At 43.3% G+C, this 24654-nt stretch overlaps 1 protein-coding gene and 1 long non-coding RNA gene across 5 annotated transcripts; both read right to left on the bottom strand.

The window, feature by feature from the left end:
• Window positions 1–390: 390 nt before the first annotated feature.
• Window positions 391–13808, bottom strand: BCL7B (BAF chromatin remodeling complex subunit BCL7B). 2 transcript variants are annotated; one of them, XM_039849213.1, is made up of 6 exons: window positions 13592–13808; window positions 10860–10968; window positions 4928–5024; window positions 2344–2514; window positions 1707–1786; window positions 391–1449 (listed from the first exon to the last, which is right to left on the bottom strand). In XM_039849213.1, the coding sequence occupies exons 1-6, from the start codon at window positions 13681–13683 to the stop codon at window positions 1357–1359; spliced, it is 642 nt and encodes a 213-aa protein (XP_039705147.1). In that variant the 5' UTR covers window positions 13684–13808; the 3' UTR covers window positions 391–1356. The 2 variants fall into 2 exon arrangements, with proteins under 2 accessions (XP_039705147.1, XP_039705148.1); XM_039849214.1 differs by having other exon boundaries at window positions 398–1449; window positions 10893–10968; window positions 13592–13807.
• Window positions 13809–17862: 4054 nt separating this feature from the next.
• LOC120591783 (uncharacterized) lies at window positions 17863–21028 on the bottom strand. Of its 3 annotated transcripts, none has more exons than XR_005649995.1 (3): window positions 20737–21028; window positions 19331–19490; window positions 17863–18278 (listed from the first exon to the last, which is right to left on the bottom strand). It is a non-coding gene; the product is annotated as an uncharacterized LOC120591783 (long non-coding RNA). The 3 variants fall into 3 exon arrangements; XR_005649996.1 differs by having other exon boundaries at window positions 19331–19481; XR_005649994.1 differs by having other exon boundaries at window positions 17864–18278; window positions 19331–19465; window positions 20737–21023.
• Between the last annotated feature and the right edge of the window lie 3626 nt (window positions 21029–24654).

Raw genomic sequence — 24654 nt, 5'->3', positions numbered from 1 at the left:
AAAAGTTTGGAGCTAGATAGCAGTGGTGATTGCACAATATCATGAATGTACCTAGTGCCACTGAATTGTACACTGTAAAATGGTTTGAATGATCAATTTTATGTTATGTGTATTTTGCCATAATTTAAAGTTTAAAAACTTATGAAAACCTTCTAAGGACCTGGATGCGGAAAACACATCATTGGTTGCATTCGGTGTACACAAAGACAGAGTTATAATTTGAACTACATGACAACTTCAAATGGCATCTCCAAATCTTTTCATCAGAAAGACACTCTGTGGAAGTCAGACGATTGGCAGAGCCCAGGCCACAGTGACTTCGCAAGCACTCAGCCTCCAACCTCCCCTGCCCTCAACCCCATAACCTTCAAGAATGAAACAGTCAGATACTAACAAGACATATTTCAAATAGTTTAATTTTAAAAATATTCTATTCAGTGCTAAAATATGTCTTCACTCACTGTTGCCCATTTCCATTTCTTAAACTTTTTTGAAACAAAAAATAAAATCACAAAGTTCAATTAAACATGCAGATTTCAAAGAAAAAGGAACTTTTGAGAAAGTCTTAGCTGAAGGAGTACTGTGGGGGACAGGTACTGTTGTCAGACCTCAATTCTTGCTGGGGCAGTTTGTGGCATGAGTGCTGGGGACCATGGCAGGAGGCAGGGGATGCTGGAATGAAATGTCCAGGTGAAAACAGGGAAAGCTGCATGTGTTTGTTGGGGGAAGGGGATGGTTACGGTGGGGGACAAAGAACTGTCAGCAGCTAGAGAGTCCCTAAGAGGCAAGATAACCTCAGGAATGGGCAGAAGTGCCAGGACAGCAAGAAATCTATAAGGACTTTTCTGCCCTCATGTGGAGAAAAGCCCCTTCCTTCCCAAGTCTCTTTCCAGGCATTCTCCATCAGCAGCCTAGAGGGCACCCAGCCCTATGGGAAAGTCCAGGAATCTATAGTCGCCATTCAAGTTCAAGTAACTCTAGACACTCTCCTCTCTAGAGGGTGCCTTCCACATTTCCTTCCTCTTGTACAAGCGCCAGCAGCTCAGTCCAGAGGTTCTGGAGCAGAGACTGCTACCTGAAGGTGACAGATGAATCTTGGGATGGCTGATACTCCAGCCTACTTGGGGTGCATAAAGGACATGAGTGCTCCTCTTCTCAGGAGCAAGCAGACACAAGTGCCAGGGACAGGGAGATGATGCTACAACCCCAAGTCCTATGTCAGCCTTCCAGCCCAGAAGGCTCCTATGTGCAGGCTCTGGACCCCAGTGCTTGCCCTTACCCCAGCAACACAGCATGGCTAGAACCAGACCCAATAAATAGAGGCGGGGCCAGGAGGAGAAAGGCGCCAGGATAGTGCTAGCTTTCTGATGCTGTCTGCGGCACTGCGGGTTGGTCCACACAGAAGCGTTTCAGGGGTGGAGCAGCTGAGTCTTCCTCTTCCTCAGCAATCTAGGAGCAGCCAGAACATGGAATTATAGGGCCATCTCTCTGAACCAGAACCTCCCCATTCACCCTAATTACAACTCAGAAGCCCAATGCCAACCTTCTTGAAGATAACAAAATGTCTTCCCCTACCTTATAACCCAGAGACACCAGTTTCCCATGCTGCCTTCCCACCCTACTATAGCACATTCACTGTGATAGATGCAATTCACAGAGTCCTTTCTTTCTTCTTAGGAACTGGGAAACCCAAAGTGCCTCCTTACCTGTGTCTCCAGTGGAACTGGTTCTTCCTTAGTGAGGGTAGGAGGTTCATCAGCAACTTCTGAGGCAGGCAGGGAGGGCTCTGAAAAAGCAGCAAGGTAAGCATAAATGCAGGGCCCCCCTCAAGCTGGGAGAGCTTCCCTAAGAGCTATGTAGAGGTGCCTTTGTGAAGAGGCAACATTGCCAGAAAATCAATATATATTATAAGAAATTCTCGGGATATAACACATAGGGAAGTTAGAAGGAATAAAACTGAAGACACCCAATTCCAGCAGTTACTAGCTATGTGATCCTGGACAAGCAATTTAACCTAAGACTCCATTTCCTTATCTGTAAAACAGTCCAGGAATAGAGATAATAGCTGCTATTTCACAGGGCTTGGGAATTATACCAGGCATTAAACATGGAAAGTATCTCACACAGAGCCTGGCACTCACTTGTGTTGCTTATTTTCTTCCTTCATTCTCTGAGAGGGGAAAATACAACCATTCTCCAAAACAGCCAAAACTGTTAACAAATGGCTTGAGGCTGCCAGGTTCTGTGGCATTTTCTCTAACCTCTTACTCTGAAGTAGAGAAACGTCAAAAGCAAGCAGCAAGGCCCCTCCTAGATCCTCATCTTGGGTCAACTGACACTCACCCTCAAGGATCTCTTGACCCAGAGTAGGGGGCTGGGAGTCATCTGTGCGGAAGTCAGAGGTGTGTGCTGGGCTTAGGGACTCGCTCTGCTGGGGACTGGGGCTCGAGTTGGTGCTGCTATCCACCTTGAGTTGATAGACATCAGACACAGAACTCTGGTTGCTGTTTTCATCTAAAACCAAATATGAAAAAGGCAACAGATGAGGGTGGTAATTTTTCCTCCAGAGTAATGCAGTACAGAGCCAAGGGCCTGGTATATCTCAGGAAGCAATGGACACACCGGGTACAATGATCACTGTTGCAGACACATCCTGAATCGAAGGCAGATATTCGTGGGGCTCCTCTGCATGGCAAATTATCAACAAAGTCTAAGTTAATTAATTTAAGCATTCTCTATTTCACAACACATATTCTAAGCACCAGATGTAGCTAGAATCTTTAGATTTATACAACATGTAGATTTCAAGAAGGTCAGAATATAGTTATTAATCCTTTATTACCCACCAATTATAGCTTAGATCTGGTATTTATTCACTGTCCAGTGAGAGAGAGAAACAGCTGTGCCTTTCAACCTTTCTCACAACAGAAGATGTGTAGAAAATGACAAAATCTTTCTGACACTCTTGGCTATCTGTAAGAGCAGGGAGTCTAGAGGTAGTTAGCTCAGGCCCTTCACCGGCCCAGGCTTCATCTCATGCTTCAAAGACCAAGAGATTCCTATCTGGAAAGCTGTGTGAAGGCTTAAAGTCACCACCAATTTAGACACATATGTCATCTCCTTCCTCTCCCTCACTTCTAGCACCCAGTCACCAAATCTGATACATCCTTCTGCTCTATCACTTGTATTCATTCCTTCCTCTCCTGCTGCCTTAGTTCAGGCTTCATTATCTCTGGCCTGGCCTCCAGTAACAGCCACCTAACTGCTTTTTCTTCAATCCCACGTACTCCCAACTGTACTTCAGTCCACTGCCAGCATGATCTAAATCCTTCAATGGTTCCCCTGCTGCCTAAAGGTCCCCAACCTTTTTGACACCAGAGACCGGTGCTCCTATGAGAATCTAATGCCTGATGATCTGAGGTGGAACTGTGGCAGTGATGCCAGCACTAGGGAGCAGCTGCAAATACAGATGAAGCTTCGCTCACTCGCCTGCCGCTCATCTCCTACTGTGCGGATTGATTCCTATCAGGCCACAGACCAGTACCAGTCCGTGGCCCAAAGGTTGGAGACCCCTGGCCTAAAGGATAAATTTCAAACCCCAGTGCTCTCTGGGCAGGCACAAAATGGCCCTATCACAATGTACAATCCTTTCTAATCTCCAGGCTCACAGCCTGTTGTTAGTCCATATACACCCTTGGCTCCATACGAAGAGCTGCTTCATGCACAGGTGCCTGTTAGGACTTGCTCTTTCTAGTCTTCCCAGAAAGCCCCTATACAAGCCAACATTAAGCTGAAGCATCACATCATCCAAGGAGCCCTGTGTCCCAGGCTCCCTTAGGTGGAAATGACCACTCTCTCTTTTATGCTCCTGCTGTATCCTGTACACTCCTGCATTTTTATGATTTTACATGCCAGTTTTCTTATATTATACCCTATGCAGGCAGGCTCTACTGCTTACTGGTCCTTGAATTTCTTGTGCATAGTACCTGGCACATAGCAGTTGTTCATTAAACGTTCAATGAATGAAAAAGATGAGATCGTGGCCAGAATGAGAAAATGAAGCCTCATACGTCTCCTAGAGTTCTATGATTATTGAACACCCCACACATAGCTAGAACCTTTTCCTTGTATTCTCCTTCCAATACCGCACTGACCTGAGCCAGTGGGGTGGGGTGGGGTGGAGTAAGGGAGAGGAGATACCTGCACACTACCAGTCTAGTTTTGAAGAGAAAGTCGTAAGACCTTTCTAGTCTTTTCTTCTATAAAGACCACAATCTTCTATGCTAAAATGGAAGCTGCACTGTATTATAAAAAGAATAAAGCTCTGTTACTTTTGAGCCTAGGCAAATACTTTTCTTCTCTAAGCATCAGTTTCCTTGGCTAGGGATGATGATAACTGCCTGGTTTCTATCACAGGCTGACATAAGGATAAAAATGAGAAACTAAAGTGAAAGTGCTTTGTAAAGTAATTGCCACACAGGTGTAAAAGATAACATTATGAATGCAGTGCTGACACAGGCAGGATGTTTACTGAAGACTGGTTTCGGAGGCAAACTTATGCTAATTCTGGATAGGCAGATGCCCTGGCTTTGGGTGACCCACTCTAAGGCGCTATCATAAAATATACAGTATAAGAGTTTCTGATCCAGAAAACCAGGAATTAACATGAGGTCTGTCATTACTAGTTATGTGACTTTAGATATGTAACTTCACTTCTCTGAGCCTCAGTTTCCTTAAATGGAAAATGAGGATGCTATCATCTATCTTGCAGGGTTATTGTGAGGTAGAAATGAAGAGACTTGTGTAAAGTGCCTAGCAAGATACCAGCAAAACAGTAGGCACCGAAATGATACACAGAACTATTCTTATTAATAGGTTCATCTAAGTTTTCATTTTCCTGCAAGGAAGACATATGGATGCAACTCACCCTGGAATTCAAGAAGGAGAGAGGAATTGGCTGAAGCATCAGAGGGAAAGCCATTAGGTTCCCGGGTTGCTGAACCATTCGATTTTGACTTTTCTTTCTAGAAAAGGAAAAAAAGAGGAATATGACAGAGCTAAGAAGGACACTCACAGAGAGGGATAATGGTGCTCTCTGAGACGCCAGAGAGTTCTGGGTTAGGAATGAACAGGAATAACGACAGCAGTTAAGCATCCAGGTCTCAAGTAATAACAAAATCCTGGACAACGCGTCCCCAAGCCTCAGCATCTCTATTTGTAAAATGGACCTATCTTGCGCTAATATCATGAATCAAAAGTAAGAAGCAGATACGTAGGCTTCCACCAGAGTTTCTTATGGTACTCTTCTGCTTTCTGCCCTGATCAGAATGCTCTATCTGCCACTTTCCTATGTGGACGGGCAAGAAACACAAAATATTCATTTTAGAAAAATTCTTATTTTAGAACAATAGCAGGAAAAAGTAAGTGAAAGAAGACTGGACCTCTGACTGGACAAAGGAAGAAGTCACTTATATGTAATGCAAGAACTTATGAGGTAGAGTCCCCTACTAGCTCTATTCCTGACCAATGAACCCATCCATTTGACATGATCACCCACGTCAACCTTTGCCTATAACATTATTTCCTTCAAGTAGGATGTCAGTTACACGTACTGGGGAACCACAGGGGGAAGGTAAGCTAGCTTGCATCAAACAAGCCCACAAGAAAGGAGAGTTACTAATGAGAGCATCCCAACAGCCAAAAGTTTAAATCTGGGTAATCCCAAATTCATTAATTCATACTGTTTATAATGTCTATTTATTATACATACATTGCACTAGTAATAGTTTTTGTTTGTAACTCTATCTTTACAATAAATTAACTATACACATGTATGCATGTCCTTCCCTTCATTTTTCCTATGCAGACATAATTTTAGTGTAATAACACTTTACCATTTTACTACATAAACTACATAAACGTGATTTTTAACAGCTGCATAATATTCCATATGCCGCAATTTAATCACTTCTCAACTACTGGACATTTAGCATTAACTTATTTAGGACTGTATTTATTGCTACTAGGAATAACACCACAATGCTCAATATTTACTTTTTCCTGGATTATTTTATTCAGATAAATACACACAAAAAAATTCCTTCTAAATCAGAAAATATAAACATATTATTTTTTCTTAAAACACACATTACCATACTACTCTCTAAAAGGATAGGAGCAATATATTTGGTGTACTAGTTTCACAGCACCCATGCCAACATTTGGCTTTATCATTATATTTTTATGATCTCTACTTTATCTTTATTTCAATAATTCTGTGTTCATGTAAAATACATATTCACTATAGAAAATTCTGGAAATACAGAAAAAGAAATGAAAATCACCTGTACGACCAGAAATAAGCTACACATATATTTGTATGAAAATGGATCATGATATAGTAATATAACTTGCTTCCCCTCCCTCATTCACCACATTAAAAACATATTCCTATACCACTGAGTAATCTTCTACATCTTTTTTATAATGGTTACAAAGCTTTACAAGATGAGGGTGCACAATAACTTAACGAATTCTCCACAATAAGATCTTTATTTTGCTTGTAATTTTTAATACTATAAATAATACCTTAATGCTCAACATTGTAATGTACCTTGTACACGTCATGTTTATCTCCCGAAGATTAACTCCTAAAGAAAAAACTTCTAGATCAAAGGGATAAATATTTTGAAAGGCTTCCCTCATCCAGCTTTACTGAGTTATAACTGACAAATAAAACTGTAAGATATTTAAGTGTACATTGTGGTGATTTGATGTATTAATTAACCATCTAGTTAATTAATACATCCATCACTGAAAGCTTTTAACTACGTATACATATATGCATGTGTGTGTGTGTGTGTGTGTGTGTGTGTAGTCAACTTAACCCGTATAAAATTTGTGCCAATTTACTCTCCCATCGGCAATGTCCCATTCCCTTGTATCCTTCACATTTTTAATTTAACAATTTGATCATCATCATCTATTTTTCCTAATCTAACAGGTCTATATTCCCTTAGAAGATGGATCACTACCATGGCCCACTAGAGGAACAACTGATAGACCTCAGGGCTCGGCTCAGAAACCAACGCAAACACTGTAAGAAGCTTTTGGGAGAGTCCAAGGGAACTAAATCCTGGGAAAATATGAAATGGGAAATGGCCAGGGACTTATGTGAGAAATGGGTTGGGGCAGGGGACTTTCTAACAGTGTCCTTTCCTCATATATACAGACTACTCAAGAAATTTAACTGCCTGACCTTTGGGCTTTATGGGTAATAGCATCACCAGAGCCAAAGTTGGATGAAGAATAAAAGGTGGCTCTGAGCCCTCCTAACTTTCATCCACCAGCTCCTTGGCCTTGGTAATGACAAGGCAAGATGGCTGCTCCTATATAAAAGTAGCACTAGGGAGACTGGTATTGGGAGGCAGGGAATATGGGAAAGGGGAAAGGCTGAATCCTGAGGCTATAACCCCATCTCTTAAATTCATTTAGAGGAGGAGAAAACCAGAGCTTAGGCTTACATATTCCTCTTAGATATCCACTACTAGCTAAAGCAGCTCAAAGTCCCAAAAGAATAAAGATGAGTGAGCAGAAAAAAACTACCAGACATCGAAGGAAAACAAGTACTGTGAAAGACAAGAAACAGAACAAGCTATACCAGCATGGCAATGGAACAGAAGAATTTAAATAAAACACAGTAAGTCTGCTCAGAAAGATAGTGATACTAGAAAATTGTTTTGAAGAAGAACCGATTGAAAATTTTGGTATAAATAATGCAGTTGTTAAAAAAATTAAGCAAGTAAGTTTAATAACAGAAATAGATACAGCTGGGTTGAGAAATCAGAATACATGAGGAAAGGATAAAGAGATGAAACAAATGAGAGAAAAGTTCAAAAATAGAGAAGCTAGATAGTCTTACAGAAATCCTAGAAGAACAAAGACAAAAGAAAATTCTAGAAGTTTCCAGGAATACAAGCGGATCACCCTTAAAAAGAATCAAGAATTAGATTGACATCAGATTTCTCAACAGCAACACCAAAAGCACAATTGCATAATAGTTTCAAAATGCTGAAAGAAAATAATTTTGAACCTAGAATGTCATATACAGGTAAAATGATCAATTAAACATGAAAGTAAAACAAAGATATTTTCAGGAAGTTTTTTTCTACAAAAGCCCTCTTTGACAATACTCTTGAAGGATGTATTCCAGGAAGAAGAGAAATGAATCTGGAAAAAAAACAATAAAAAGGTGCAAAGGGTTAGTAAATAATTAATAATGTTTACTTTGTCTATTAAGCAATGACTAAAACAAAAAATTTCTGTAAAAACTGAAATAGTTGAACTGAATATCTGATATGACATTCCAGTCAAAACTAAAGACAAGGTGGGGATGGAAGTGAGGGAGGGGTGGGTAAAATGCATTATGGGTGTTACCAGGTTTAGAAGGAAACAGATTTTGATAAGCTTTCTAGGGGAAAATAATAAGTCTTATTAATTTAGAGGTAGCAAATGGAAAAAAAAAAGTAGACCCTTCAAATCAGAAGAAAATGTATTGTCATCATGAGGTGGAAAGAAAAACAAAGTGTATTATGGGAGAAATTTTTGTCCATATTAATAGAATTTTTAGGTGGTCACATTTTCCCAGGATTCCTGGCCACTAGATATGTCACAGGCTATTACAAATATATATATGTACCGACTTCTAGGAAACTCCTTAAATTCATGAAAATACCATCTGCCATCCTTCCACTCCTGCTGCCTCAAACCTGAATGTGCTAAGTGAATGGCTGGAGCTTGACCTTGGGATACAAGGTCAAAAATGGAGCAGAGGAATGGGGAGTTGTTCAATGGTTTTAGTTTTAGTTTTATAAGATAAAGAGTTCTGGTGATTGATTGTACAATAGGTAAATATACTTAACACTACTGAACTATACACTTAAAAAATATATTTAATGGTATGTGTGTTTTACCACAATTAAAAATAAAGTAAAATCAATAGAGCCATTACTCTCCAAAATAATTTTTTTAAAAGAAAAGAAAGGTTGGAAGAGCCTGAGTCCCTGGGGACTCCTGGAGCAGAATCGCCACACCAATCCTATACCATAATTCTATTCCTCTAAGAAGAGAGATTTCTTAAGACATTTAAAATTATGAATTATAAAGAAAAATCTTAATTATGTTGTCTACATTAAAATTAAAAACTTGTTACTGAAGGCAGCATAAAGAAAGTGAAAGTCACAGAATGAGAAAAGGTATGGGTAGTATATTATTTAAAGAATTTGTGTCCAGAACACAGAGAATTCCCACAAATCATAAAAGACTAAAACCAAATAGACTTAAACAGGCACTTCCTAAAAGAGGAAACCCAAAAGGCTAATAAACATTGAAAAGGTGCTCAATGTCATTAGTAATTACATAGTCATAAAATTAAAACTATAATGAGATATCTTTACATATAAGTCTAACAATACTAACTGTTGATGAGGACTTGGAGCAGTGAGAACTCTCATGTTTCTGGTGAGAATATAAACTGGTCCAATCACTCACTTGCATTAGCTAGTATAGGTCAAAATACACAGACCCTAAGACACTGTAGGTTCCACTCCTAGGAATATCTCCTAGGAAAACTCATGTACATTTTAAGCCACATGATGAATTAGGAGAGTCACAGGAGCATTGTTCCTATTATCCCAAACTGGGAACAACCCAAACATCCATGTACAGGAGAATCGGAAAGATAAATTATGGTATAGTCCTATAATAAAATCCCATATAGCAACCAAAAACAACAAATAACTCCAAAGACAACATGGATGAATTTTATAAATATAATGCTAAGCAAAAAAAGCAAGACACACAAAAAAACAGACATTTCATGACGCTGTTTATATAAAGTTAAAAATGTTTACAAATGACTAAAAAAGTGGTAAGAAAAGCCAAAGTAGGAGCAGGATTTCCTCTAGAGAAGAGGAAGGTGATGCTGGGAAGAATCACACAGAGGTCTCTGGGAGAGTGGCAATGTTCTATTTTTTGACCTGGGTTCTTCTGACAAGGATATCAGCTTTATATGTATTCGTTATATTGCACATCTATGTTTTATATACTTTTCCGTATGTTTTATATTTGAGATTTTTCAAAACAATTAGGGGGAAAAAATTGGAGACAATCTGGGTATTTTATTACCCAGGGAATGTGTAGATAAATGTGGTAACTGTATATAAAAGAATATAATGCAAGAGTGAAGGTAGTAACTTTTTATAATTATGGAAAGTTCTCAAAAACAAGGATGAACAAAAGAGTAGAAATAGAGATTATAGCACAAAGCTATATATAGCTGTAAAATTTTTAAATACCAATATGAAAATTTTTTGTTTTTCAAGAATACACAGGTGTCCAAATAAACCCATGGAAGAGAAATGAAAATGGCGTATATACATATAAAACATATAAAAATACACCAAAGTGGGTAGCTAATTGGATAAGAGAAGGAGTCAGCAAACATTTTCTTAAAGGGCCAGATGATGAATATTTTAGACTTTGCTGACCATTAGGTCTTATGGCAACTACTCAAGTATGCTATTGTAACTCAAAAGCAGCCACACAATAAGGAAACCAATGGCATTGCTGAGTTCCAATAAAGCTATACTGACAACACAGGGAGCAGGCCTGGGCTATAGTTCCCTGAGCCCTGGAAAAGAGGAATGTAACCCAGGAAAGGGAATAAAGGAAATAAATAAAAAAAAGAGACTTTGTGTGGACCAATGACAGAGGGTACCTTGAAGTATTTTCAACTCAATTCTGGGGAAATAAATTCCTTTATAATTAAGAAACAATCAAAGAAAGAAAGAAATCGGTACCTTTTTGTTGTTGGGACTGTCTTCCACACTTACCTCCTTGTTGTCTGTCACAGGAACCCACTTAAATATCCTAAGGGATGTGTCACCCACAGTTACCCACTTTTTCTCCCTAAAAAAGAAGGACACTTCTTAGGACTGATAAAACAATAAAAGACTTTCTGTTCATAACTTGTGCCTTCCTACTTCTCAGCAGATCATTCCTTCAATTTTAAATGCCTTCTAAACTTCTCCATCAAATTACCTTACCCTTCAGTACAAAATCATCCTTTCCAGAAAAACTTCTGATAAATTCCTTTGGCTCTGAACTCTCTACTTGCCACCTTTCTTTACGTACAGTGTACCAAAGCCTTTCTCCCCGCCCCCACCTCACAGACTACACCAATATAGAGTACCAGCACATTTTCAAATGCCAGTATCTACCTGGCATCACTACTTTATTTTCCAAAACTTCAATTTCATCGATACTTTAAAAACCCTATTATACAAGGCCCTGCAGGATACAAAAATGTATAAGATATGGTCCCTACCTTGGGAGCTCAAAGGACTGAAAAAGATAAGAAAATCACTGTAACACATGAAGGCAATGAAGTTGAGAAGAAGGCTGAAAGACAAAGTAAGACTAGGATATATCCCATGAAGGGGAAAACTCCTGACCCCTGTGGAACTCTGGGTTGAAATACGACTCCATTTAAAAATAATTGCAGGACAGGATGCTTCCAGCGAACAAAACCGAGCCTTACACTGGCTTCTGGAACAGGTGAAGACCAAGCCATGGCATGACTGCTATAAGGTTTTTTTTTTTTTTTTTTAGAAAGTAATTTATGAGATAAGCCTTAAAATGGTAGGTAACTTCCCCCCCAGGCAAGTGACATTCTTGAATAAGACAGTTAAGAGGTGGGGAGCCTGGAGTATGACCTCAAGTTTCAGGTCCAAATTTGAGATTACAACAAAGCAAAAAAAGTAACTCTTACTATTGTACTGATGATGCTGTTCAGCAAATGACATCACAGAAATATAAAGAGGGACTGTGATGTAACAAAATATTGGATATTGAAAGTTAATTCCTGGACAAAACACTCCATTTCCTCATTTATTCAACAAATATTTAATACACAAGACCCTGTGCTAAGCCCTGGACACACAGAGAACAAGATACACAGTCCCTATCCTCACAGAGCCTGCATTCCAGCTGGAAACAGATATAAAAGAACCCATTTCACAATATGTCACTTTATCATTAGTAACTTTATCAAACTGTCATTTTTGTAGGTTAAAAAGTCAAATATGAGAAATGTCTTACAGTTCAACCTAATACAGTTGTAGAAAGTTCTATGCGGGGGACTTTAATAGATCGGAGATCTTGAAGTGTCCCTAAGGAGACAACTTCTGCGCTGAGCTGCGAGTTAACTAGGCAAGGGGGAAGTGAGGGCAGAGGAAGGATACCAGGCAGCTGAAACTGCAGTGTGGCTCCAAGTGAAGGTGACCAGCGTGCTGGGAAAGAGGGCACTCTGAGTCAGGCAGGTGAGGCAGGAAGTACTGGGTTTGGTCCTTTAAGAGCAATAAGTCCCTAAAGCATTATTTTCTAAGCAGGGGAGTGCTATAAGATTTGCACTTGAAAAAAATGAAATCACTCTGCGCGCAATGTGAGGAAATTGACCAGGGAATGAGAGAGCTGAAACAGGGAAATCATAGAGGCTGATATGGTGTGCCAATTCTTAGGTTTCACAAAATAACCTAGGAGGATTAGATTTAGAGGGAGAAAAATCATGATTTAATGTTTATAATGGGCCCCAACTATATACAAAGCCCTTAAATATAAAGAGATATGGAACTTGATTTTGTGGCGAAATGGACAAATAAACATGCAAATAATGTCCAAGGTAACGAAGGCCTGTAAAGGAGGTGGAAGGTGAGGGGCAGAAGAGCTTGGGGAAGGCTTCCTGGAGGGAGCTAACAACGGCCCAGCTTTTAAAATTATTGGTAATCAGAGAAAAGCACTCAGGAAGCTGGCGCAAGTAGTTGGCTGTGAAACTTTACAGTGATAGTATAACGTAGTTCCTGATATAAAAGAGGCGGTCAACCGGCGCGTGTAATGAACGTTATATGAGCCGTTTGCAAACGACGGGTAGGACTCGACTTCTATACTAACAGCTTCCAGAGCACCAAGAGACAACGCCTACCTAGCTCGCAGAGTGCGGGCCGATATTAGAGGAAAGAAAGGGTTTTGATTTCGATGACCACGTTTGCTTCTCGTGGCAGGTAGGTACCGAGAACCTCTCACCAAACTTAAGACGAGTTGAAACGTACAGCGCTCATTCTGGAGGACGGAATATACTCAGGCTGTTAGCTAGTATATGGGACAGTTCACAAAGCAAAAGGCTCCAAAGGCGGGCGGACACCAGGACGAAGGGCAGACACCAGAACGAAGCCCGCACCAGGACCGGTGCGAGGAGATCATTCCTTGGGCCAGCACGACCGGAAGCCTGCAGCTCCTGAGCGACGCACCGCCCACTCGCAGGTGGGCAGGGCCACGAGCCGGTAGAGCCGCTGACTGGTCGCAGCCGTCGCGCCCTCTGACCTCACGCCGATGCGAGCTGCACCCTCCTCCCGCCTTCTCCAGCTCCCCCTCCCCCCAAGCGCCTGCCAGTCGACTCCCATCCCGCCTGCCAGTCCGGCGCTCTTCTGGGCCCGAGCCAGTGACCCCTGCCAGCATCCTCAACCCGGCCCCTCACCATTTCCGCACTTTCTCAATGGCCGCCATCACCTTCTTGATGTCGTCCTTGGCCCGGCTGCGGGTCTCGGCCCGGACCGACCGGCCTGACATGGCGGCGGCGGGAGCGGCGGGGGCCGGGGCACTGCTCCCAAGACGCGGGGAATCGCGCGCCTCACGCGCCGCCACCCGCCCTCAGCAGCAGCGTCACCGCGGCGGTCGCCCCCACTGTGCGCGCGTGCGCGACGAAGCGCGCGCACCCGCCCGCCCCTTGGGGCTCGAGGTCTCAGCGCGCCTGCGCGCCCCGCCCCAGGCTTCCCTCCCTAGGTGCCCCAGGAGTCCCGTAGGTCCCCAGGCAGGCCGGGTTGCGCAGCGAGTGGGTGGCATGTGCTGTGGCCAGCGCGAGGTGCGAGGTGCTGCCAGTGGTATCCCTGCTTCTTTCCCAGGGGGTTTGGAGGTCAGCAGCTTCGTTCTTTGGTCGGGGTTGCCGCCTGTGTTATGGACTTAACCCTAATGGGACCGCGGTTCTGCACGTTCCTCTCTGCCCTTCCTGTCTAGCGTCCTAGCCCCTCGGATACATACCGCTGTTCTCCACCCACAGAGAATTACACACCTTCAGTGCGCCTTCCGACCTTGCACACACCTGTTCCCCACTTGATGAATTGACCACTTACTTACTCTTCCAACATCCAGTTTGAACTCAGAGAAGCCTTCCCCTGATATCCTGGGGTTCCACTTTGTTCACAGTTAGCGCTCTACTTTACTGTCTTATTTAATTCAGCAGTCGTTAATTAAATGATGCCTGCGTTGTACAAGGCTAAGTTCTGTGGACAAAATCTGGGTTGTTTTTTTTTTTTCCAAAGAGCTTTCAGTTTAGTAGAACAATCAAACCGGAAACGGATTTAAAATACTATTTTATAAATGCTAGGCAAAGGAAAGTACAAGGGACTATGACAATCCTAATCTAATTGAGGAGTGTACAGAGGCTTCTGGGGAAAAAATGACCTTGAAGCTGACTTCCGAAAATAGGTGTAATTGCCCAAGGCGTAACTGTGTCCACAGACATTGTAGATGCTCAATAAGTGTGAATATTGAATCGTCAGTATACCTCCCACCAGACAGGTATTTATTGATGCCTGCAGTATGCAGGAAGGGTCCTGTAGCAGCCTCTTCAGGAGACGAAGGAAGCAGGTGACAATTTACATAGGTTGGTAGTGGCTACTTCTCTCACCTTTAAAGAAAATTCTTCTTGTTTACTCCAGAGAATTGCCTAGCTAACCCTGAACTTCACACAGCCTCTGACTATGTTCAGCCTTTCATGATGAACCAACATCATGGCTTAAGCATATGTCTTCTTGCTAGTGAGAGGGCCAGGAATAGTGTCTGCCTGACTGAGGAAGAATTGCTGAATCAGCATGTGAGGAAAGGGATGATTCTAGAAATAATGGAATCAGAGGTGGCAGGCACATATGTTTCTCAAACCCATCTGATCCAAAATAATACAAGTGCTGCCTGAGCACCTGCTACATGCCCTACAGCAGTGGACACTGTGAGTGACACAAAGATGAGTAAGACATACTCCCTGCCCTTGAGGTGAGAATAAGGAAAAAGCAATAGGAAAATAAAACACAAGGTGTAACATGTTAAGTATCGTGAGAGAGGCCAGCTCTCTAGACCTCCTCAATTCTGTTCATAGGTCCTCCTGTTCTAGGTAGGAGGCAACACTGGCAGTCTCTCTCATTCTTTTACATGTCTTGGCCAGCCTCTTGGCTGAGGTTTCTTGCTATAGCTTCTCTCTACTACATAGTTCCCTGCTTCCCGCGGCTGCACTAGCCTCCTGCATCCACCCCTCCTGAAGCCCACCCTGCCGGTCAGTCACCTTTTTTAGGCCATCTTTTGTACTGAACACCCAGTGATCCACCTGTTTCCTGCCCAAGTCTGCCCACCTGGCCCTACATTCCCCACTTCACTTCCACTGGAGCTCTCTCTGCCTAAAACAATGACCAAAGTAGGCATCTACCAACTCTGCCCTACAGGCTACACGAATGTCCTCTGTTGACATACTTTTTTTAAAAATCACACCTCGACATTTTCTAGGTGAAAGCTTTATGCTAGATACTGAGGAGGATGCAGAGATGAGCCTGGCCCAGACCTCACCTTGGGCAACTTGCATTTGAGGCAGTGGCTTCTCTTCTCAGAGTAAAAGCTACAGTGGACTATAATGTCCCATCTGTTCCCACACCTCCTCCAATTAATTCTCTGACTTCACCTACAATTCTACTCTTTGCTGTTTGTGCTCCAACTACACTGGCCTCCTTGCTCATCTGAAAACACCCAGTAAAACTCCTGTCTCAGGGTCTTTATTTTGTAGGTCCCTCCACCTGGAACACCCCTCCTGCATATATTTGCATGGCTCATTGTCTCACCTCCTTCAGGTCTTTTTTAGTCAAGTGTTATCTTCTCAATACAGCCTTCCCTAGCCACCCTAAGACTGCAATATCTATCCCCACATATACTGTATCCCCTTCCCCAATTAATTTTTCTACAGAGCATTCATCACCAGCTGAAATACTTAACTTGCCTATCTTGCTTATTTTCTGCCCTCCTTCTAGTAGTTCTATGAAGGTAGCAACGTAATCCATTTTGTATTGTTCACTGATTATCCCTAGCACCTAGAACAGAGCCTGACACACAAATAGATGCTCATTAAGTATTTGTTTAATGAATGAATGCCCAGCCTCAATGTTTCCCCTTTCATGAAGGCTTTCCCAGATCATTTCATATAGGAGGAAGGACACCTCCCTCCCCTAAACTTCCCTCCCACCACAGGACCCTGAACACAATCTACATTACACTCAGAGGCAGGGATTTCCAGGGCAGGCAAGAGAAGCCATCCTGAAGACCACATGACACTGGGTGGACGTCCTTGTATGTTCCTGAAGATCACATGTTTAATCTCAAATATGGAGTTCTTTTACTTGTTCATTTGCTCTTTATTATCTGCTGTCCCCTGAAATGTCAACCCTGTGAGGGCAGGGAACCCATTGTCAGGTTCACCAACACATCCTCAATGCCTAGCACAGCACTTGGCACAGAGGAGGTACTTAATAAAAAGTTATCAAATGAATGAATAAATGAACACCATTCTTTCCCACAGATTCTCTCTAGGTCACGAGGGTGGAGCTCTCATGAATGGTATTTGTGCCTTTATAAAAGGGACCCAACGCTGTGGCGCAAATGATTCTGAGACCCACGGAGCCAATTGAGATTAATTATGAGCCTTTATTAGCCGGCCGGCGACTGACTCTCTACCACGCAGGGTTAGAGGAGATCAGCCCCGAGCTTCTATAGGAGGCAGCTTATAAAGCCTCCTACTACATCCTTGAATAAGCAGATTACAAGAAGCAGAAGTTAGCCTTACAAAGATAAATGTATCCGGGGAACTCTCAGATCAAACAGGGCCTAGTAGACAGTTTTATTATTTTCACCTTGGAATGTTGCACTTCTCCTGGGGCTGGCGCCTGGAGATATCACCTCCCTGTGACTGAGTTACTGCTTGCACCTGGAGGTACTGCCTCCCTGAAACTGGAGAATTTCCACTTTTACATTCTCCACTGGTTTTCGTAGGAATTCAAACTATTGAATCTTCAACCTGGAGTGGCCGGTAATGAGTTCTGAGGACCAAGAGTTTTACTGCCTGTACCCGCTTCTTAACATAGGCAGTTATCTAATTAATTACACAGGGCCCAAACGAAAGGCCCAGGAAGACTAAAATAAGGGGGCCTGTGATGGCCGTAAGGAGAGTTGTTAACCAAGAGGTATTATTAAAAAGTCCTTCATACTAAGATTCTCCGCGCCTAAGTCGTTCTTCTCTGTCTTTAACCCTCTGTCTTACTAGCGCTAGGCTGTCTCATATAATTCCAGAATGGTTGGCATAAGAACAGCAAGTTTCACCTAGTGTTATGCAAAGACCTCCTTGTTTTAGGAACAGAAGGTTTAGTCCTCTTCTGTTCTGCAGGACTACTTTAGCCAGGGAGTTGATAGAGGTCTCAAGGTGATTGATAGAATTTTCAAGAGTTGATAGGTCTTCATTTATTTGTTGGCTTAAGGCCTTATAGTTGGAACTTCCCGTAACAAGGGCTGCTGTTCCTACTGCAGCAGGTCCTGCTACCCCTACTCCTACTAAAAGGGGAACTAAAATAGGAACACTTTTCATTCTGGCCTCTAGATATTGGAAGTGCTTTTGCCCCCACCTCACCAGAGTAAAAGTAAACCTGAGGAATGAAATGAACTAGGACACTAAATCCAGCATTTTTTCTCTAGTAGTTAAGGTTGATGAGGATTCCCTCTTACATTATTAATAGCAATTAATCTAATTATAATTAAACCCGGGAGAGTCTTATCTTGAGAGGGTCTCCTGTTGGGCGGACACGCCATTTCTCAGTCTCTGGTGGTGGTTGAGCAGCCTTGATGTGGGTGTGATGAATCCAATGATGTCTCCCAGCAACCTTGACTGCGGTGGGAGTGGTGAAGATGACAGGAAAGGGTCCGTCCCAGCGGGGCTCAAGGGCGGCTGGCTGTGTCTTCTTTACCCAAATCCAGTCACCAGGGGAGTGGCTATGAGGTTTAAGTGACTGTCCAGGGCTCTCCCGGGTGGCAGAGATTAAGTGTTGCATCTCTCCCCTTGCCGAGTGTAGTGCCTATAAGGACTTAAGTAGTGAGAAATGGTAAATTTCAGTCGCCTCTTCTACCCCTATCTTGGGCAGAAGAGGTGGCAGTCTCCCAAACATGATTTCATATGGGGTGAGGCCTTGGAGGTAAGGGGTGCATCTTACCCTCAGAAGGGCGAAAGGGAGGAGACTCACCCAATTCTCGCCAGTTTCAAGTTTAAATTTGGTTAAAGTTTCTTTTAAAGTCCTGTTCATTCTTTCTACCTGGCCTGAACTCTGAGGTCTATATATACAGTGTAATTTCCAATTAATGCCTAATATTCTGGCTAAGGTTTGACTTGTTTTGGCGATGAACGCCGGGCCATTGTCGGACCCCAATATTAATGGCAAGCCAAATCGGGGCACTATTTCTGATACTAATTTCTTAGCTACTACCTGGGCAGTTTCTCTCCTAGTTGCAAAGGCTTCAGCCCATCCTGAGTAGGTGTCGATGAACACGAGTTGATACTTAAATCCAAAAGTTCCAGGGCTTACTTCTGTAAAGTCTAGTTCCCAATGTTCCCCCAGGGCTTGGCCCCTTAGTCTTGATCTAATTTGCACTTTAACAGGAGGCCCAGGGTTAACTTGGGCGCAAATATAACATCTTGTTGTTACCTCTTTGGCAGTTTTGTATAGTTCAGGGATATAGTAGTCTCTTTTCAAAGGTTCAATCAACTTTGTTCCTCTTAGGTGGGTGCTCTGATGAACTAGTGAGATTAGTTCCCAACCTAAGGCACCGGGTACTAGGGTGCGTCCATCTGGGAGGCGAATCCACCCAGTGGGTCCTTTTACCCCCTTTAGCTTACTGCATAATTTAAGTTCACTGGGGGTGTAGACAGGTGAGTCTGGAAACATTCTGGGGGGCAGAACTGGAAGAATGTCAATGGGAGTATACAGTCTATAAGATTCTAGTAACCTCTCTAAAAATGCTGCGGGCGACTCATCTTTAGTCTGAATAACCTCACTTACTTTGGATAAATTAACTGGTCAGCGAGCCGCTGCCCAGAGGCCTTGGAGCAACAACTGGCGATACCTCAGGAGAGCCTCCTTACCTTGATCGGTGTTGGGATTCCAGTCGGGTCGGGTGCTGGGAAATACAAGTTGTACCCGTGCGGGGTCAGTGGTGAGCTGCCCAGTGGGGTCCGAGACCCCTTTTGCAGCTTCCCTTAGAATGCTTTCCTTCTCCTCTGTAGTGAACAAAACCTGTAAAAGCTGCTGGCAATCATCCCACGTGGGTTGGTGGATGAAGAAGATGGATTCTAAAAGGGAGGTCAAGACTTGGGGTTTTTCTGAGAAGGACGGAGTTTGCAACTTCCAATTATACAGATCACTAGTTGAAAAGGGACATACACCATGAAAGAGGTCTGGGTGTCTCCCCTAGGTGGGGCTATCTGTCGGAGACAGGACAGCTGCAGGTTGCGACGAATCGGGGAATGGGGTCCGGATCCTGTGGAGGGTAGTAGACAGCCCCCGTCCGAGTGTGTGGTGGGCTCCGAAGAGGGGCTGCCTCCCGAGACTCAGGGGGCTTAAAGTGGTTACCGGGAGAACAATAGGGAGGGGGATTGAGGATCTCCGGATCTTCCGGAGAGTTCTGTAAAACGGGTTCAAAGGATTTCTGAGGTGCGGGAGTGCACTTTGGCCCTGCCAGAAGAACCGTATGAGAGGCAGACGCCAGCAGAGAGTCTGACTTACTCCGACAATCTTTTAGATACTTAGGAGCATCAGACACAACATCTATCTAAACATTTATGTATGGGGCCTGATCAGGGTGACCAGGATTCCCATAAACAACACTCCTGACTCTGAAGGTAGTCTGCAAATCAAAGGAACCCTCAGATGGCTATCCGACTCCGAAGGCTGGCCAGTCTACCTGGCAAAGCCTCTGGAGATCGAACGGAGTGACTGACGACCCATAACTTCGGGCCCGTCTCCTGAAATCCTTAAAATTGTACACAAGACACCGCAAAGGAGTGGGCGTAGAAGAAGCTTGTCCCATGGCAGTGGGGATGGATGGGAATAAGAATAAAAGTCCTGGGAAAGATAAGAATGTTAGACAAGGTCCGCTCGGTGACTAGGTGGCCACTTGGGCGGTGCTGTAGCAGCAAGAAATCCTGTAAAAAGAAGAGTTAATAAACTGAAAATCACAAAAATCACAAGAGATACTCAGAGACCAGAGCGATCAGACAATCAGACAAACTTGACGGAGGACCAAGGCAATAAGAGAATAACAGTACATTCGACCGGTCCAGAGTAACATATACAATACAGACAGACAAAACAGACTACAGGCAACACAAAACGCTAGCGTATCAGAAACCGAAACTGAAACAGGTACAGGGTCAGGATCTGACGTCTCAGACCTGACCGTACTAGGGAAGTTGTGCCGTGTCCAGCCTTCCACTAGTTCTCAGGGCCCACAGGCAGAAACAGGTCTAAGATTACTCTTAGACAAACTCACCGGTGAGACAGGAACAGAAGGCTCACGTCCAATTTTCAGGAATATTTGTCCACCGGTCTCTCTGATCTAGGGCCGCCCGACGTCCGGGGCTGAGGAACGTCTCTCAGCGGCCGCCCCCTGGACACGGTCGTGCCCCGCCCGGAGCAACCAGGGCTGTGGGTCTTAGGGAAAACTTCCCTTCTCCCTCTGGGGAGGATCTCGCTGGGGCCTCCAAATGTTGTGGCGCGAATGATTCTGAGACCCACGGAGCCAATTGAGATTAATTATGAGCCTTTATTAGCCGGCCGGCGACTGACTCTCTACCACGCAGGGTTAGAGGAGATCAGCTCCGAGCTTCCAGAGGAGGCAGCTTATAAAGCCTCCTACTACATCCTTGAATAAGCACATTACAAGAAGCAGAAGTTAGCCATTACAAAGATAAATGTATCCAGGGAACTCTCAGATCAAACAGGGCCTAGTAGACAGTTTTATTATTTTCACCTTGGAATGTTGCACTTCTCCTGGGGCTGGCGCCTGGAGATATCACCTCCCTGTGACTGAGTTACTGCTTGCACCTGGAGATACTGCCTCCCTGAAACTGGAGAATTTCCACTTTTACACCAAGAGAGCTTTGTAACCTAGGTATGTGCAGCCAGGCCTGCTTTCTCTCTAGGGCCCACCATCAGCTGTTTCTTCGCTTTCTGCCCTGTCCACATTACCTTTAAATCATCCCACTTTTTTTGTCAGAGCGATTTAGCACCATTGCATCACTTGCAGTCCACCCCCAGTCAGCACACATGCTGGCCCAGTGCACCTTTGATAACCATGCCTCTTGTAAAGTCCTTTCTGTAACTCACCACTGCCTAGTTCAAACTTATGTTGTACATTACAGGTCACTCAGGGTCCAAGTATGACCCCAGTCATGGGGAAAAGAATGCTAGGAGATAGAAACTCTGGGTCGGAATACTGGCTCAGCCATTTACTTGTCTTATGGCTTTGCATAGGTGACCTAACCACTCTGAATCCCAGTTCTGTTTTGTTCTCCGCGCCCCCCTCCTCCGTGAAATGAGTTCAATAACAATGGCTTTGTATTCCATAGGGTTATGTTGAGAATCTGGTGAGGAAGGGAGTAGAGGAGCTTTGTAAACTACAAAATGCCTTGCAGGCAGAAATAGTCTTTTTGGCTTCCATTGCCACTGCTCCTGCCTATACTCTTAGCAACAACTGAACAACACCTGTTTCCTGAACAGGGTTGGCGCATTTCCACCTCTGCTATTACTCATGAAGCTTCTCCCCTGAGAAATGTCACTCCCTCTCCTAATCTACTCGCCATCGTCCTTTTGAGATACCCATCTTTCAAGACTCAATCCCACCCTTACTGAGGCCCCAGAGCACTGAGTTCCTCTCTCTCAACTCTTTCCTTTTATTTAACCTCCCAGAAAGCTAAGATCCTCACCCGGGCTGCTTCAGTGGAGGACAGGGCCTGAGGAGACTGGTGATGTCTGTGGTTCTAGCTTATAATCCTATGTGTTCATTTCCCACACTGATATTTATGAAAATCTGTTTGAAGAAAAGCCTCAGAAGTAAGAGTCTGAAATATGCTGAAGTTCCTTTCTCTCCCTTCTTGGGCTGTGTTAAAAGCCCTATTGAGAGAAAGGACAGGGGACCAGGATCAATGTCTCCCTTCTGTGAAAGCCACTTTGGAAGCTGCGCTCCTTTGTAAGGCCACAGAGGTCCAAGAAACAGTCCTGAGGAGTAAGGAAAACCTGTAGAAGGTTGTAAAGAACTCCCTGTGCCTTCTTAAGCAGCAGTATGAACCTTCTGGAATTCACCGAGAGATGTATGGGCTAAAAATGGAAATGGTTCTAGGAGGTATTCACAGGTGGTAGGTCCTTGATGCATTGCTAATGAGAAGCGCTGGGAAGAAACCAGAAGACAGCCAGGGAGGGATTGTCAGAGGCAGAATCCAGTGCTGCCTTCGACTGTGAGGACCCCGCAAGAAGCTATTAAAATACATGTTTCAGGGGCCTTTCCCTGAAGTTTTATCTCCATAGTTCTGTAGGACAGCTTGAGCATGTGTATTTTATTTTCATATTATATACTTAATATATAATATGTCCACATACTAGAAAATTTAAAGGGTATGAAAATGTTAGGACGTGTTGAAGTTGAGTGATGGATACACAGGGGTTCATTATACCGTTCTTTCTACTTTGTACACCCTGAAATTTTCCATAATAAAACTTTTGTTTCTTTAAGATTCAAAGTTTAAAAATAATACAGCAAGTCCCTCTGTCTTTCCTTCTCTGGTCCTGCAGCCACCCAGTTCCTCACTGCCTGACCTTCCAGAGTCTGTACCAATGGTCTCAACCGCTCTGCACCTGGGAAGTTTCAAAAGACAATGATGCCTGGGTTCTTCTCTCCCCCTTACCCCGAGGTTCTCATTTAAGGGTCTGCAGCCTGAACATTGCGATTTGTTTTTTAAGCTTTCCAGATCTCACTAATGTATAGCCAAGTTTGAGAAACATTGGTCCATACATTAATGAACGTACACACAAAAGTACATATTCTTTCGTTTTTCCACAAAAATAGTTGTACCACACTCCATACATTATTCTGTACTTTGATATTTTGTGTAATATATCACTGTATTCATCTCCTGTTGCTGCTGTGACAAATTACAACAAACTTAGTGGCTTAAAACAGCACAGGTATATTATCTTGTAGATCAGAAGTTTGACATGGATCTTACTGGGCTAAGATTAAGGTGCATTTCTTCTGGAGGCCCTAGGGGAGAATCTGTTTTCTTTATCAGCTTCTAGAAACTGCCCACTTTACTTTGTTCATGACACCTTCCTCCATTTTCAAAGCCAGTAACATCAGGTTGAGTCTTCCTCATGCTGCCATCTCTTTGGTTCTCTTTTCTGCTTCCCTCTTTTACTTTTGAGGACACTGTGTCTCTGATTACATTGGCCCACTCATATAATCCTGGAATGTCTCCCTATTTTAAAGCCAGCTAATTAGTGATCTTAATTCTCCTTTGGCATGTGCAATGGACTGATCATTTGTGTCTCCACAAAATTCTTATGTTGAAATTTTAACCACCAATGTAATAGCATTGGGAGGTGGGGCTTTTGGAGGTAAATAGGTCATGAGGCTGGAGCCCTCATGAATGGTATTTGTGCCCTTATAAAAGGAACCCAAGAGAGCTTTGTAACCTAGGCATGTGCAGCCAGGCCTGCTTTCTCCCCAAATCCACAAGGAGGAAACATCTTGTATACTCTACACACGCCCCACGGAAGGTGCTCAGCAAATATTTGTAGAAGAATGGAAAGAAGGAAAAAGGAGGGAGGGAGGAGAGGGATTTCTCCTTACTTGTCCTTCTGACACTGGGTCTACCCAGCTTCCCACCTACATCTCTGAGTGATCCTGTTCTCTCTTCTCCTCCAGCTCCCATTGTACTTCTAACCCCTCCACACAAGAGTTCCGTAATACCCTGGATGTGCTCATTCTGCCATTTCTGAGTGCCAGGTACTGTACTGGGCACAGGGCTGTACCTTGCTGATGGCAGGTAACCAAATTTTGGACTGTATTTTGAGTATAGTCACAGCTGGAAATCTATATAACAGAGTGGGTTAAGAGCACATGTACTGGAGCCAAGTTCAAATCCTAATTCTGCCACTTAGGGAAATCCCTTAACCTCTGTTTCTTATTTATTAAGTGCCCCTTAGGTATAAAGAACTATGCAAAGTCCTATAACAGATTCAAGCAAGACCAATTTTAAAAAATAGAATTAATTTTTCCCTGTTCTACTCACATTATGATTTTAGACTGTTCTAAAATCATAAAGACCATAAGGACCATGATCAAGTCTCTGTGACAGGCACTGGGGTAAGGGAATCCCAATAAATATAAGACCTTGCTCTTGAGGAGTAAACA

The sequence above is a fragment of the Pteropus medius genome, unplaced genomic scaffold (assembly GCF_902729225.1).
Source record: "Pteropus medius unplaced genomic scaffold, Ma_sr-lr_union100, whole genome shotgun sequence".
Classification (NCBI taxonomy): domain Eukaryota; kingdom Metazoa; phylum Chordata; class Mammalia; order Chiroptera; family Pteropodidae; genus Pteropus; species Pteropus medius.
Note: the sequence above shows the minus strand (reverse complement) of the source record. Positions and strands in the feature narration are given on the sequence as shown.

What these genes read in the sequence shown, in the direction of transcription:
- BCL7B (XM_039849213.1), bottom strand. Translation starts at nt 13,683, where the DNA reads ATGTCAGGCCGGTCGGTCCGGGCCGAGACCCGCAGCCGGGCCAAGGAC. An exon ending in ATTGAGAAAGTGCGGAAATG is followed by an intron (nt 10,969 to 13,591) that starts GTGAGGGGCCGG and finishes CTTCTTTTTTAG; the next exon opens with GGAGAAAAAGTGGGTAACTG. An exon ending in TCTCCTTCTTGAATTCCAGG is followed by an intron (nt 2,515 to 4,927) that starts GTGAGTTGCATC and finishes ATTTGGTTTTAG; the next exon opens with ATGAAAACAGCAACCAGAGT.